This window comes from Balaenoptera acutorostrata, chromosome 19, assembly GCF_949987535.1.
Source record: "Balaenoptera acutorostrata chromosome 19, mBalAcu1.1, whole genome shotgun sequence".
NCBI lineage: Eukaryota > Metazoa > Chordata > Mammalia > Artiodactyla > Balaenopteridae > Balaenoptera > Balaenoptera acutorostrata.
Genome location: NC_080082.1, coordinates 18,732,812 through 18,748,069, shown reverse-complemented (window position 1 = coordinate 18,748,069; position 15,258 = coordinate 18,732,812). Strand labels below are relative to the sequence as shown.

Sequence of the window (15,258 nt, the reverse complement as noted above, 5' to 3'; positions counted from 1 at the left end):
TCTGAAGACTAGTTTTAGATCCAGAAGGTAGAGGGCTCTTCAGCATTTAAAGGATGGGCAGGCGACAAGGATCCTGGAAGGAACGGCCAGAGAGGTAGGGGGTGGGAGGGAAGCCCACGTCGGAGGGGCTGTCCCAAGGAGACTTGTGACCCTGGTGGGCGTGATAGTTGGGGTGCCAGGCTGAGGAAAGAGAGGAGGAGGGGGCGTGTGGGCTGGGGGAAGGCTTGAAGGGGCCCTGGCCTTTGAGCCGTCTGTAGTAGGGCAGGCGGGAGGGAGAGGGTGCGTTCCCTCCCACCCACAAACTGACATGTCCCCTCCTTCCCCAGAAGGTCACTCTGGCTGCTGAGACAGAACACTGACAAACCATATGCCAAAATGGGGAGGTTGGTCTCCTGTAAGAGGAGTGCCTTCAATTTCAGCGTCTCAGGAGAGCCAGGGACCGCAGATCTGCGCCGGCTGAGCCACACAAGAGGCCTGAGCGATGGGAGGGGAGTTGTGGGCGTTGGGGTGTGGCCCTGGCCCCCGCAGGCTCCGTGTGGACCATCCACCTGGGCCCTCGCTCCTGGCAGGAGCTTGACTGACAGGTGGCACTTCCCTGGACAGGCCGAGCACGGTCAGAGCTGAGGCCTGGGCATGAGCGCCTCACCACACTGGGCCTCCACAGTAGCCGCACCAGCCCCCTCCGTTCACGGAACTCCTTCTAGGAGAACTGAGAAGTCTTGAGGGGAATACAGAGAAGATCCGCACCCGAAGCAGCTGCTGCCTCTGGGGGCGGAAAGCCCTGTTCTGTAGCAGCTGGCCAAATGGTGCTTCGGAAAACTCTGGAAGCACCAAGAGCACCTTTTGGATGGGGAGCAGAAAGTCAACATGCTGAGCGTGTCAGGCTCAGAAGAAGATAAATGCGTAATGACCAAATTACCATGGTCTAAAAACTCCCCCAATTGCACCCAAATTAGCAGAAATAATTATGATTCACTTTAATTAGTGACTGTGGAAGTGAAGCCTCGGGCTGGTGGGCAGAGGGCCTGGTGTGGCAGCTGCGTGACAGCCAGGAGGGAGAGGGCGTCCTGGCCAGTGAGGCTGGTGGCCTGAGGGAGCGGGTGTGGTAATGGCCAGGGCCTGAAAGGCCTGCCTGCAAGCCTACAGCCATTTGTCTGCAATGATTCAGAGAAGGGGCTCCCTGCCTCCACCGCCTACCACCTTCACCACCGGCACCGTGAGAACCTCCCAGGCCTCGCCGCTCCTGTGCCACTCCCCACCTTGTGAGTAGGCTCTACGTTGCCCCCGCTTTACAGATGGGGAAATGGTGGCTCAGAGATCTGAGGAACTTGCCTGAGATCACCCAGCCTGAAGCCTCGGCTCCTGTCCCTGCATTCTTATTTCCCTTGTCCCTGAGCTGGAGGCCCCCTGGTTCCGCTCCATGAAAGGCCTTGTCTGCCCCCTGCCCTCCAAGAGAGCGAGGATCCTGGCTGCAGCCTGCCTCCCCCCCGTGGCTCTGGGACCTGCTGGCTGAGGCCTCCTACCTTGAGATACAGAGCTCCCTTCGAGGCCAGGCTGTCGGAGGACCGCCCGTTGGGGTAACAGTGATAGGCCACGTCCATGATGGGGTAGCGGCTGGCAAAGAAGAGGCCGCTGTTGAGACACTTGAAGCTGCAGCAGCCGTGGCAGCCATAGACCCCGACGTCATAGAGGATGTACTCGAAGTAGCCGTGCAGCTGGTCTTTCAACTTGGCGGCCGCCCGCTTGTCAAACACCTCCTGCAGGCACAGGAAGTCCAGGTTGGCGGGAAAGAAGGCTGAGACCTCGTGGTCAAAAGCCTCGTCCGGGTGGCGCCTCCTGCGCATGGCTGCTTTCTTTGCCACCGAGGCCTTGTACGGGAGCTTGCTGTTGGCGCCTGGCTCCCCACCGCCGCCGTCGGCCCCGGCCCGCGCCTTCACCAGGGACTCCCTGGAGGCCGAGGGGCTGCCCAGGCTCCCCGAGTCCCCATCCCGCCGACTCTGGTTGGGCGTCTGGCCCCGTGGGCCCCCACCAGCCCCGTTCCCGGCCTGGCCCGCAGCAGGGGGGTCGACGGCTTCGGGGGGCCGGCCCCCCTCGTCACCACCGATGCGCACGATGCAGGTGTCCTCAAGGCTGCCGCCGTCGGCTGGGTCCCCGGAGGCCAGGCCGTTGGCGGTCTCGTCGCTAGGGTGATGCCCACCGTCACCCTTGTACTCCACAGAGGCCGTCCTCTTAATGCTCCCAGGGACGGCCCGGGCCACGCCATCACTGCCCTGCGGTGACACCAGGCTGCTGAAGCTGGCCGCGCTGATGGAGGTGTTGGTGGGTGAGTCGATGTAGATTTTGATCTGGGGCCTACTGGCCCCGTTGCGGATTCTCTGGCCGATTTCTTTGGCCCGGGCTTGGGTGTTGAAAACGTTGTTGAGCCTGGCCAGCGAGTCCGGGAGGAGGCAGAGGTTGGCAGTGGCGAAGCAGAAGCTTTTGCCAGGACCCGTACCCTTCCATTCACTGAGCAGGGCCGCCCCGCCGGCTGGGCCCTTGTCCTCCAGCCGGGAGTAGACGTAGGGCCGGCGGGCCGACTGCAGGGTGGACCAGAGGAGGAACCCAAGGAGCGCAAAGGGCAGCGAGGCGACCAGGAGGGCCAGGTAGACGGGCGTGAAGAGCACGGTGCAGAGCAGCTGGAGGTAGCACGGGTCATCCGCCCGCTGGCGCTTCTCGTAGGTGGTGGGTATGAAGGAGGCCAGGAGCCGGTCCGCCAGCCAGTAGCATGGGAAGATGAGGGCCCAGGACACGGCGTGCAGGGCAGACAGACAGCTGTTGGGAAAGGGGGTCGTGTACAAAACCATTGCAGCTCACTGGGCGCCGCGGCCGGCCCTACTACATGATGTCCCTGGCGGTGCAGGCACTTTCCTGGGCGGGGCAGGCGAGTTGGGGGCGGCCAGAGGAGGGTCACCTGCTGGTGAGACACGACTGTGGGTGGTCAGTGGCGCATGTCGGCCAGCCAGTCATGGTTCCCCTCAGTGGGCCATGCTGGGCCACCAAAGGCTGCTGGAGAACCTGCAAGACAGAAAGTGAGGGGGCTTTTATTCATCTTTAGGGGGGCAGGTCGGATGCTGGGGCCATTGCCCTGCTCACCCCATTCCTGCCTCCTCTGACATGAGCAGGACTGTTCTGAGGACCAGGCCGGAGCCGGCAGGCTCACGTGGGGCGTTTGGGACCAGGAGCGGGCCTGGCACGCTGCATTTGACTGTGTGTTAGGCTCTCTTCGAGGAAACTGCCTGGTGACCTGACTGCTTCTAGCTGACCTTTTTTTTTTTGGCTGCGCTGTGTGGCTTGCGGCATCTTAGTTCCCCGACCAGGGATCGAGCCTGGGCCCCTGGCGTTGGAAGCTCAGAGTCCTAACCACTGGACCGCCAGAGAATTCCCTAGCTGACCATTTTGACCTTGTAAGCTAATTGCTTGGAAACTGGCCCAGGATTTGAGGAGCACAGTTGGTGGGCATGCAGGACATGGGGTGTCCTAGAGGATGCCTGGGCCTGACACTGGCCTGGAGCAGCCTGAAGCCCGTCAGGAGCCAGCGGTGTGTTCAGAACAGGCGAGGGGTGAGCCTGAGTCAGAGGAGCCGCAGACACAGCCGCCTGTCACTGAGTGCCAAAAAGGGGCCAGAGGGTCCTGGGGCAGAGGGCAGTGTGGCTGGCGGGGCCCTGGAGGGGAGAGTCCCTCCACAACCAGGCTCTCACTGTGCCCCAGCCTGCAGCATCAGACCGTCTCTGCCGTCCCGCTCCTGCTGAGCCCCAGCAGAAATATCCGCCTGACGAGGACCCAGGCACTGTGTGGGCCTTCCCAAGTTCTAGAATGATCAGAGTTACCCAGTTACAGGGGACCCTGATGGTCCCTGTGACCTTTGAAGAAGCTCCCTGGAGCTTTGAGGGTCTGGCCCAAGCTTCTCCCCTCAGCCCTCCGCCACACAGCCCCAGGGCCCAGCTGAGGCTCACAGCTGCCAGAATGAGTCCACCCCGGGTCCCCACCCCAGCCCGTGCGGGAGCTGCTGGGGGTCTCAGAGCAGGCCCAGGGCCCCGCCCAGGAGAGGTCGCAGGTGCATTCATTGTACTGAACGTAGAATCAGTAAAGACAAGGGTCTGGACTATTTACCCAGCCTCCAGGGACCAAGGGGTGATCATTCTGTGGTGCAGCTGGTATAAACGTAACGCAGAGTTTTTACGAGTTGATGTCTCACGGGCCCAGCCCTGCTTCTGCCATGGCCCCTTGGGGGTCTGCGTCCACAGGGCCATCTGTCCTGGCCCCACACCCTCTCTTCCTCCTGCCTTCCTGGTCACCTCAGCCAGGACCTGGGTGTCATCTGGACTCTGCCTTCCCTCAGTCCCCACATCCCATCAGTCCCTCCTGCCCACCCAAGCCCCCGTGGAGCCCCTGTGCTGGTCCAGGACTGCATCACATGTCACCCACTTTCCCGGCCTCTTCCCCATCAGGCCGTCCTCCACACGATGGCTGGAGAGACTCTGTCTCATCTGATCACATCACAGACGCCTCAGCCCCACTGAGGCCTTGCTCAGCACTTATTGGGCATTGCATCTCCCCAGCCAGGCCCACCCATGTCTGCAGCCCCAGCCCGCTTTGTGTTCACCTCCCAGTCTCTGGATGTGGTTTCCTGTCCACGCCTTGCTATTTTCTCTGCCCCTCGTCCAGCTCACCCTTCTTCTTCTAAGACTCAGCTTAGAAATCACCTCCTCAGACAGGCCCTTTTGTCCCCCTTGCCAGGTGGCTTAGGTACCTTCTCTGGGGGCTCCCGTCCCCCTTGGGCATGGCCTGATCTCTGCAATTCTAGATCATAAACGCTCATGGGGTGAGGCTACCTCCCTGCAGAACTGGGGGCTTCTTGGAAGGAGGAGCTGCACTGAGGGCGCCGGGGTTCCCCGGGCTGCACCAGCAGCGGGATCTCAGGAAATGGGTGAGTAAACGTTGGTCGATCTGCCTCGCGGTGTAAGGAGGGGGAGTTTCAGTCACCCAGGCGCACTCCTGCGGCCACCATCTGATGTCGGGGTGTGGTGCTCAACCTGGAACAGAGCTTAATGTCGGAAGATGAACTTAAGCCGGTGGCTGTGTCTGGTTCTGGAGAACGTGTTTCACAAAGATTTTACTTTCTTCAGAGGAAATCACTTTGAAGCAAACACTGGAAGGTTACGTTTCGAAGCAGGTGTGTCTACTCAGACCACAGCCATCTGACCAGGAGCCCCTCACTCAGGTGTGAGCAACGAGGCTCACTGGTGGTGAGGCCGGAGAGCCGGCCCCAGTATCCTCCTCGCCACATGCTGTCCTGGAGCCTCAGACTCAGCCAGTGGCCTTCACCACCTCCCCCACACCCAGCCCGAATCCTGGCCTCTGAGGGCCAGACCCCGGGTCGGGTATGTCCTAACCCTGATGGCCTTGGTCCTGTGATTGGCTCTTTCAAGGGCCCTGTGAACTCAGGCCGGGCTGGTGGGCTGGGGCCCCAAGACCAATTTCATAATGACAGTGGCTGAAATTGGAGGACTTGCTGCAAGTGTGCGGACCCTCTGTGCCATGATCTCCTCTAATCCCACAGCAGGGTTGTGTCACCTCTGTGGCTCAGGGCTCGCAGCTCAGGCTTGGAGGGGCTGGTGGCTACCCAAGGAGGCCACACCTGCCGTCTGACATACTCACTTGTTCTTTCTTTAAATCCCAGCAGTTTCATTTGAGTTTAACCTGGAGTTGGGGTGACAGCCCCCTCGCACTCCCACGTAGCCTGATGGGTTTGCCTTCCCCTCTCCCACGGCACACCGAGCGTACACCTACAGGAGCCCGCTGGCTTCAGGCTGGCTGCAGCGAGAGCTGCAAGAGAGCACACAGCCGCCTGAACCATCTGGGCCCCCAGGAAGAGCCTGCAGTCCTGTCCCTGCAGGGTGGGGTGTCTGGAGCTTCCCCAGCTGCCAGGAGCACCCGTGGTTGGTACCAAGGTGCTCGGGGTTGGGGTCCAGGCCAGACACCTGGGGAGCCCTGGATGTCGCCCCAGTGTCACAGAACAGACCCCCTCCCACGTCTCCCTCCCCTCTTTCCTCTTCTCTGTAGCCTGAGGTCATCAGCCCAGCCCAGCCAACACCATCTTCCCCCGAGCACCTGCCCCACCCGGCACCGTTCCCCTGTGCTCAGTAGCAGGCCACAGGCCCCAGACCCACAGTCTGCACCGCGGTCCGGAGGAGCTTCCGAAACAATCTGATTAGACTCTTTCTCCCTTTGGTGGTCTCATCGTCTCGGGGGACAAAGTCCAGTCTCCCAATCTCTGTCTAGGGTCCTCTGTGCTCCTGCCCTCACTGGCCTCTTTCCCCGCCCAGCCTCCACCTGGGCTCCTCCACCACCTCTGATGCCCACTGCTGTCTAACCTCTAGGCCCCTGCCCCTGCCGGGCTCTCTGCCTGAGACTCCTTTCCTGCCTTGTCTCTTATCAGCTCCTCCTTACTCTTCAGGGCCCAGCTGATATGCCGCCTCCTGCGGGGTGGGATGGGGGGCAGGAGGGGTCTTCTTTGACCCACCCAGGGCTGCCTGTGACCCCCAAACCCTCTCCACGCTGTGCTGTCATCCTGGCAGGAACTGGAGTGGTTTAACATCTGGATCCCACAAACGGAACTCCGTCAGGACTATCTGGCTGAGCTCAGGGCGTGCCTGAGGAAGGGATGGGCCCTGCTGTGTCCAGGCTGAGAGGCTGGGAAGGTGGAGCGGGTGGGGCTGTCTGCCCCACAAGGAGCACTGTCACACTGTGTTAGGAGTCAGGCGTGGCCGGGCCCTGGCTGTGATGACAGCTCTGGAGGAAGGATTTGGGAGGAGAGGAGAGGGTCTGTTCTATTCACGCCTTGCTGCCCTCCAAGCAGAACTGGCCTGTGTTCCGTGGGGTGGCCATAGCTCCGTCATGGGTCAGAGGTAAATGCAGCCTCGCTTCATAAAAGGCTTCCTGAGATAAATTCTTAAACCTTCGGTTCTGTGTGGCTCATCCCCAGCTGGCTGATCAGGGTTGGGATCTGCTGGGACAGGGCTATTGGGTGGTGGTGAGTGTCCTTCTTCAGCTCCCCTGGGTCCTCCTCACTTCTGCTGTGGCCCCAGAAACCCTTTTCGGCAAGTTCCCTCCCCAGCCCTGCCTGCAGTGGTAGGTGTGACTTTTCTGCCTCCCCTGGGCTGGCCATAGGAATGTTTTTTGTCCCCATTCAGGCATCGATGGATTTGAGGGGGCTGGCAGCCCAGAGGGCCGATGGGCAGCGGTGGCCACCACAGCGGTTCTCCAAGATGTGGTAGATCCGAGCACCTCAGTCCTTCCTGCCTGCCATCCTGGCCCTTCACGACTCTCCAAGGTCCCCTGTCCAGAACCCCTCCACCTGCCTCTCCTTCCACGGTGCCCTGGACATAAGGAGCCTCAGGTGCTGCCCACCTGCCCTGCTGCCACGTGTAGTCCCTGCATCCACACACAGAAGCTGCTGATGCAATTGACACAAAAAGGATTGCCACCAATGGAGCTGGTTTCTAAAGCTCTGTGGTTAATTATTTTGTCTCAGTGAAATGAAAGGAGGGTAAACAAACAACAACACATTAATTAGTCTGATCTACATTTTCTCCACGAAAGAGGAGAGCAAAGTTAAACATTGGAGGCTGGCAGCTTCTCAGAGAACCCGAGAGTCCTCGGAGGGCTGGCAGGGCAGGATGTGGTGCACAGGCGCCCAGCCTGCGCCCCAAGTCGCGGCCCTTTCTCTCGCCTGGCCCGGCCCGGGTTCTGTTTCCCAGGGAGGAACACCTGCCTCTCCTCCCCGCCGCAGTTCTCTGCTTCCGTGTCCTGGGGCTGGCACCTTTGCCAAGCAAAGTCCACCATGGGCATTTCTGGTGGGGCTGACAGGTCCCTCAAAGGCCCTGTGTGCTGAGCTGTTACCAGTCAACCCTGCAGGCAGGATTGCTCTTTCAGGTTCCTATTTTAAAGCAGACCATCACCCTTGGGCTTATCCCTATTGTGAATCCTGGTGTGTGGCTTCTAGGGTTGCTTGGGATGACCTCTGCCCCAATACCATGGTTTTCAGAACTGGCCTGGAGTCCCAGACACCCTCAGGTCCTGGGCTCAGGAGTGGGGGTCTACACAGTGCCCAAGAGAGGGCTCCCAGGACTCAAACGCTCTGTTCTAGAAGCAGAGACCACAGACTCACTCCCTCACCCCCGGCTGCATTGCTCAATGCTCAGCGTGGGCTCAAAGGTCAGGCTGACCTGAATGAAATCCTGGCACTGGAGTCGGGCTCACTGAGCCTCTGTCTCATCACGGGAGTAACAGTACCTTCCTCCCAGGACTATCACGAGGATTAAAGGGGGCCAGGCCGCTAACATGGCTGGCCCTGTTTCCTTCCCTACCTACCCCGCTCCTTGCAGGACCTCCCTGACCACCCCTCCCCTGAGGCTGGCCCCTGTTCTCCCCGACCTGTAAACTCAGTGGAGTTTGCATACAGGACCAGCTGGTTCTGTGTGCTGTTCTGGGGGCAGCTCGAGCCTGCCCACTGTATTTCTAGGCCCCAGACTGACCTGCAGAGCCCTCAGATCCTCAGAGATGCCTCCACACTCTTTAGGTCGGAGCCACTGGCCTTCACTAACTTGTTCCTCCCCCTGCGGCGAGGACTGGACTGGGTCTGATTGCGACAAGGAGACCGGGCTGTGGAGCCAGGATGGACAGAGGAGCAGAGAGCTCCACAGTTTGCAGATGGGAGAGGAAGAGGCGGCTGGTCAGGTCCTGGACAGCACCTGGGAGGTCACAGGCCCAGCCACTCCCAGACAGGCAATGTCTGGGCCATTGAGAGCAAGCAGCTTACACCACACTTGCCTCTGCAGGTTACTGATGATCTGTGGTGACCCGTCAACACGGAGACCCCCGGTTGCTAACCTGTGACCTGCGGCCACCACAGCATGAGAAGTGGGGACTCGGACTGATCAAAGTCACTGTCCTCAGAGCTCCAGGGCTGGCTAATCTGCCGTCCCCTGGTGGGGGGGGGGCATCCTCAGGAATAGGGCCTGGCCAGGCCTGGTCCTGTTTGAGTGAAGATGGCGGGGTAGAGAGATGGGTCCCCAACAGCCCTCGTGGGCGAGCTGCAGTGGACAGAATCTCTGCTTACTGGATGCCAAATAACACTGGCGCTGAGACGCCATCCCACTTCCATCTCCCTGGGAAGTGGACCTGGCATGTGTGCTGGTCCCCAAGATGAGCTGCACAGAGGCCCAAAGGGTCCTAGGGGTGCTGACTTTGAATTTAAATTTCTCCTGCAGCATGAAAGTGAGTAAGCCAGACCAGTTCTACGGGCGAAGGCAAGCCCTGGCTCCTCTGAGGAAGCCCACACCATCTTTTGGGATCTCTCAGCCTTACTTTGGGAACTTCTGGGAATCTGGGTCAGGTGTTGCCCCATGTTGGGCTAGGATGGGCCCTGGCCCTCCCTCACACCACTTCCATCTGGTCCTCGTGCCTGCTGAGCACTCTCATCCCGGCAGCAGGGCTGGGAGTTCTGGAGCAGAGGGACTTCCTCTCATCGTCTTTGTTTCCAAAGGCTCACGTCTAGCAGGAGCTGGGCCAAGCCCCAGGTTTCCGCAGGAAAGGCGGAGAGGATTGTTCCAATCCAATGACCAGAATGTGCTCGCATCGCCGGCAGCACTGAGATCAGGGCCGGCCCATTTCTGCCTGGATGCCTGCTGGGGAGGGGTTGGCATGGCAACATGAGCTCTGAGCTGCTGAAACTTGGAGTCAACTCGTAGCTGGGAGGACAGAAAGAACGACGGAAGAGGGTGCTTTCCCGTGCGACGCAGGTCAGACAAATCCAGGCTAATCCCTGAAAGCCACATCCCAGAAGCCGAACCGGGGTCCAGGGTCTGGTGTGAACACATGTGCTGTAGCAACGACTCCCACCAACACAGCTGTACCAGGTAAATGTCTATTCACCCTTCCATGTCCAAAGCACCTGCCTCCCCTTCCTTGAAGCCCTCCCCAGCCTCCCTACCCCTCCCACCTCTCCCTCCCTTGCATATCCCCAGCTGTCCCTCTAATCAGGTACCTGCTGGTTTGCACATCAGGCCCCCCACCAGCCTGGGAGCTCCCAGTGGAGTCTCAAGCACCAACACAGGCCCGAATCCTAGCCTGTTCCAGTGCTATGGATGTGGCAGACCTGCTTTGCTGCCCCACACCAATGCAAGGGGAGGGCCGTGAGCCACACCAGGCCAGTCGGCACCCCAGCAGCCTCTTGACCCCACTGAATGGTCACACGACCCTAGCTCTTCCTGGACCCCTCAGGAAAGAGGCCTGCATTTTCTCTGAGATGGAAGTACTAAGAGCCTAAAGCTTCTGGAGCCTTCCTGGAGAGTGAATCCAATTCAGAGGAAAACAGACCTTAGGGCTGGAAGGAGAGAGGCCAAGTCCTGGTGACATCTTTGAGCTCCAAGTTCCCTGTGCCTGAGGCCAACGCACGCCCCAGAGTTTCTAACTAACGAGTTGGCGAAATACCTTTGTCTTTGCTCTAGACACTTTGAGCTGGGTTTCTGTCATTTGCCCCCAAAAGGATCCTGACTAATATATACCTGCTACTTGATTTTTCCGAGACTTAATTCTTATCAGTTCCCTTCCTGTGCAAACCTCCTTTGGTACCCCCTGGCTTGCCTACTGGGCAAAGGGGGTCTCCCTCCTGAGTGCTCGAAGGCCTGGTGAGACCTGGTGCCTGTGGTTTGTGCCCCATGAGCATCCCTTAGGAGACAGCAGTGCAGACATGATGAGCACAAACTCTGGTGTCAGAAGTGCAGGTTCAGGTCCTGCTTCTGATATTGGACAAGGTGCTTAACTGACTCTCTGAGCTATAGTTTCCTCATCTGTTAAGCACACGTAGTAACAATATCTCAGGGTAGTTAGAGATGATGGATGGGCAGCACTTAGCATGGTGCCTGACACATCTCTCATACAGTCAGCCCTCTGAATCCGCGGTTCCTCACTCCTCCGTATCCATGGATGCAGATCCCGCAGATACGGAGGGCTGACTCTGAGGGACTTGAGCATCTCTGGATTTTGGTATCTGTGGGAGGTCCTGGAACCAATCCCCTGTGGATACTGAAGGACAACTGTAATATTATTTTATTACTACTACTACTACTGTTAATTTCTTTGTTGCAAAGGCCCTCAAGATACAGTTGGAGCCTTTGAAGTTTCCTCCTCGTGTGCTTGGTTGCTTGACAAAAAGCGTGCCCTGCTATCCCAAATGAGGGGCAAGGATGGTGCAGGGGATGCCGGGCCTCCATCTTCGGACAGGACTGTCTATTGTGGGCTGCTTGTGCAAGCCCAAGTCACAGGCCCCTGCAGAAGCCAGATGCAGGCAGTGGGGCCATAAAATTTTCAAAACGAAATTTTCCATGGGAGCTATTAATGCGTCATGTGGTTTCTGAGAATAGGAACAGGCTGCAAGCAGCTCTGTGGCACTCCTTCAATCAGTCAGCCTCGGCATTTCCATGTCAGAACTCAGAAAGCCCAGATAAAGCCAATTCCTGCGTGACCGGAAAGCAAATCTTAAGCCAGGTTGAAGTTATATGTGCTGGGGTGCCCCAACCAACCTAGTGTTTAGAGTTGCAGGACCTTTGGGTTCAGGACCTTGTGTAGCAGGGATGTGGGCCAGTTGCCTGGGAGCGTGGGCTCCATAATGGGGTGGGGCTGCGTTCGAAGATCTGGCCACCCTACCCTCTATGGTCTGCCATTCCAGAATCATCTGTTGGTGACTGAAATGGGGACTGTTAAGGAGAAGGCTGGATGGTGGCTGATACCTAAATCCACACCTGAGCCATCCTGAGCGGCATCTTCTCTCATTCCTATGTACCCTTGTATTAGTTTCAGGAACCTGCCTGCAGCCAGATCTGTCTGCCTAGAGTCTGCTGAGGGCTGAAGCCCATAGGGCGCCTGCCAGTCCTTTGCCTTCACGGCGGCTGAACCCACGGTGGGGAGGTGCTGGGGGGGTGAGGGCTTCCTGCATGATGAATATCAGGTCTGAGATCGCCCTGTTCACAGGGTCTGCTCCACTTGGCATTGACAGGGCAGCTCCAGGGCAGGACTGGAGCAGGCAGTTGTTGACTACTGGAGAGGTCACGTGCCAACAGCTGAGCATCTAGACGGGCCTGGGCCTCCTACTTCAAGAGCTCTGGGCCTGCCCAAGTGCTGAGGTTTGTGCCTGAGCCTCGCCTTGCAAGTGGCAAGAAGCCGGGCATCCTGGAACTCCCTAGCAGGTCACGTCACCTGCCTCAGGTGAGCCCTGTGTTGTCTGCTGTGTGACCAGCTGAGTGCCAGCCCCCAACAAGTTCCCTGCTGGCCAGCGCCACTCAGGAGAGTCCTTCCTCAGGGACGGACACTAGGAAGAATCTCGCTTCTCTCAGGCTCCGCTGTTGAGGCTTTTGTCCCAGCAAAGTCCCTGCTTCCCTGACATGAGAGCTGATGTTAATGGTCCTTGAGCCGAACAAGGCTTGGAACCTACTTCACTTAAGAAGAAATGACAACATACTTTCTGTGGGAGTAGAACTTTAAATACAAGTCCACACAAATGGCAGGATTTATGCAGACTCAGTGTTCAGCTGCGTTTCAAGTACAGCCTTTCCTCCTGGAATGGATTGGCTGGCAGAGCAGTGTGTAGGCATTTCAAGGCACCAGAGAACACAGATGAAGACAACAAACCTCCCTAAAATGGAATATACTTGCTAAAATTCTTCTGAAAGGAATCATTTCACATTCAGCCTCAAGTTTTCTATGCAAAGAACATTTAACAAACTGAGTCCTAGAGGAGAATTTATGCAAAGATTAAAAAGCAAATCAGTGTGAATGAGTAAATAAAATCAGGCATCAGCATCTCACCAACCTTCCCTGTAGCTCTGGGCAGCTGGGCCCGAGGGCTGCATTTCTGAACCGAGACTGGATCTCACTCACCACTGAGGGCTGAGGTCCTTGTCCTGGGCCCTTTCAGAGACCTTGGACACCAGGCCACTGCTATCCTCAGGTCCTGCCTCTGCACACGGTACCACAGGAGCCCTTGGCTCTGAGAGAACCAGCCAGAAGACCTCCTGAGAGAGGATGGCCCAGCTCAGGCCGAACCATGGACTGCTTGCTTGGGGAGGCCTCCGACCTGCCTGCAGGGCTGTCCTGGGCCTGCTCCAGAAGGTATAACTGGGAGGGGATTGGGGGCTGCCGTCTGCTACCCTGGGGAGTGGGACTTAGAGCTACATTTGCATAAGAATGTGAATTAGTCGTTTGTCCACAGCAAAGACCAGTGGGGAAGACATCATGGGGATCTATAGCCCCCCAAGTTCCCTCTAGTTGCTGCCACCAAACCTGCTTCCAAGGGTCTTCTGAGGCTCTGGGTTCCAGTTAACCCCTGCCTCTCTGGTAGTGGTGCCTTGTCTATACCTACTCTTAGCTGTTGAATCCTACACTTCTGAAAAGGGAGACAAGAACGCTTGGATGGAGACCACATGTCCCCAGATTGCTGGTGTAGACATGCTAGTGTAGACTGTGACGCGTCTCCATTCAGGAGTGACTAACTTAAAAAGATAAGCATGCTTTGCCTTTGTGAAGATCCGGGTTAGACTTTTCTTCCCTTTTTGCCCACATCTGCCTGCAAGCCTAGGACAGGTCTCTTACCTCACTTCCTCTGGCCCCTAGAGCAGTGCGGGCCTACTTTCTAGGCATGAGGCAAGATTGCACCTCCTGGTCCCCTTGCAGTTGGGTGGTATCGTGTGACTAGCTCTGACCCACAAGCTGTGAGTGAAAGTGATGTGTGTCACTGCTGGGCCAGAGTACTTCACAGCAGGTATATGCGGTTGGTCCCAGGGGCCAAGCAGGGCCTGCAGGGGATGGGAGGAGGGAGCTTCGAGATGAAGCCAACAGCTTGGGGTGTCAGAGCCCAGAGGCCAGGCGCGGTCAGACGCTGCCAGGTCGTGCTGGCTGACTGGTGCCTGCCAGGGCTGGCGAGGGGCAGAGGCAGAGGCAGGGGCAGAGCAGCAGCTGTCAAGCTGGGAGGCTGGGGGTGCTTGGCATCCATTCCCTATGAGTCAGATGCTGCTTGGGGTATTTCACAGCAAGGGCCCAAGAATTTCTGGGGGCAGAGCCTTGCTTTCTAGGGGTGTATATTAGAGTGGGGGGGTACTCCTAGAGGGTATGGAGACAGGAAAGTGGTGGGTGGTGGGTGGTGGGTGAAGCTAGCAGTGAGCAAGGGAGGGAGGTAAGATGGGGTGGCAGAGAGAGCTGAGAGTAGGCACGAGGAAGGCAGTGTCACTCAGGAGTCCTGCCTGCCAGCCTGTGCCCTTGATGGCCACAGTGACCGCCAGATCCCAGATTACAGGCCAGGAGGAGACACCGGGGGAGGAGCAGCTGTGGAAAATGGGCTTGAGAAGAGGCTCCTATGCATGCACTTACAGTTCACCCCTAGTTGGTTCTGTTTAACTTAAGTGCTTAGAATGTCCAGTTAGCATCCCACCCATACCACGCAGACCTCAGAGCAGTGAGAGCCTGGCATGTGCTGGCTGCACTCTGGAAGGACTGAGTGACCCCCTGGCTGTGACCCTCTGGCTGGCTGCGGGTCTGGGCAGCCACCCAGCTTGATGCTACCTGCACCACCCCCCACTGCTAGACAGAAGGTGCACAGGGTATCTCACCGGGCTTTCTGGTAGAGATTTGGAAAGAACATTTTCAGAACAGAGGTCAGCACCAATGTGAAAACAGTCTATGCAGTTTCAACCAGATTTGCTTTAAGAAACAAGTCCAACAGGAGGCCTAAGCGGCTTGATCCTCATCTCTCCCTCAGCCCTCTTCCCCCTGGTCCTGGGCCACCATCCTTCTTGTTCCCTTTCCTGCCCCTGGGACTGCTCTTTCTCCGAGCCCTTTGTTGTCCCCTCCTCCCTGGCCCACCCCTTAGGAGCTGGACCTTCCCCTGCCTCCTCTCTCTTCTCTTGGTTGATCTCTCATGGGTCACGTGTTCCCAGGTGATAGCCAGCCCAGGTGTCTCTCCTGACCTCTGACCCCATGAATTTAATTGACAGCTCTCTATCTTCTCCTAAAAGTTTATCATTTGTCTTCCCCTACTTACCCAACACCAGCTCTGTCTCCTGAGTGGTCCTAGGCCCCCGGACCTCCTCCATACCCGCCGCCTCTCACCAGCCCACGGTTCTGCCTCCCTAACCCCTTGCATCCATTCCCACGGCTACGCCCAGT

The 15,258-nt window shown here is 58.1% G+C and overlaps 1 protein-coding gene across 4 annotated transcripts in view; it reads right to left on the bottom strand.

The window, feature by feature from the left end:
* Window positions 1-15,258, bottom strand: part of SMPD3 (sphingomyelin phosphodiesterase 3) — an 80,656-nt gene that overhangs the window by 8,218 nt on the left and 57,180 nt on the right. For all 4 annotated transcript variants that reach the window (XM_057533837.1, XM_057533836.1, XM_057533838.1 and 1 more), the window contains one exon: window positions 1,524-3,054. In XM_057533837.1, the coding sequence (XP_057389820.1) occupies window positions 1,524-2,843 (1,320 nt within the window). In that variant the 5' untranslated portion in view covers window positions 2,844-3,054. The remainder of the gene's footprint in view (window positions 1-1,523; window positions 3,055-15,258) is intronic.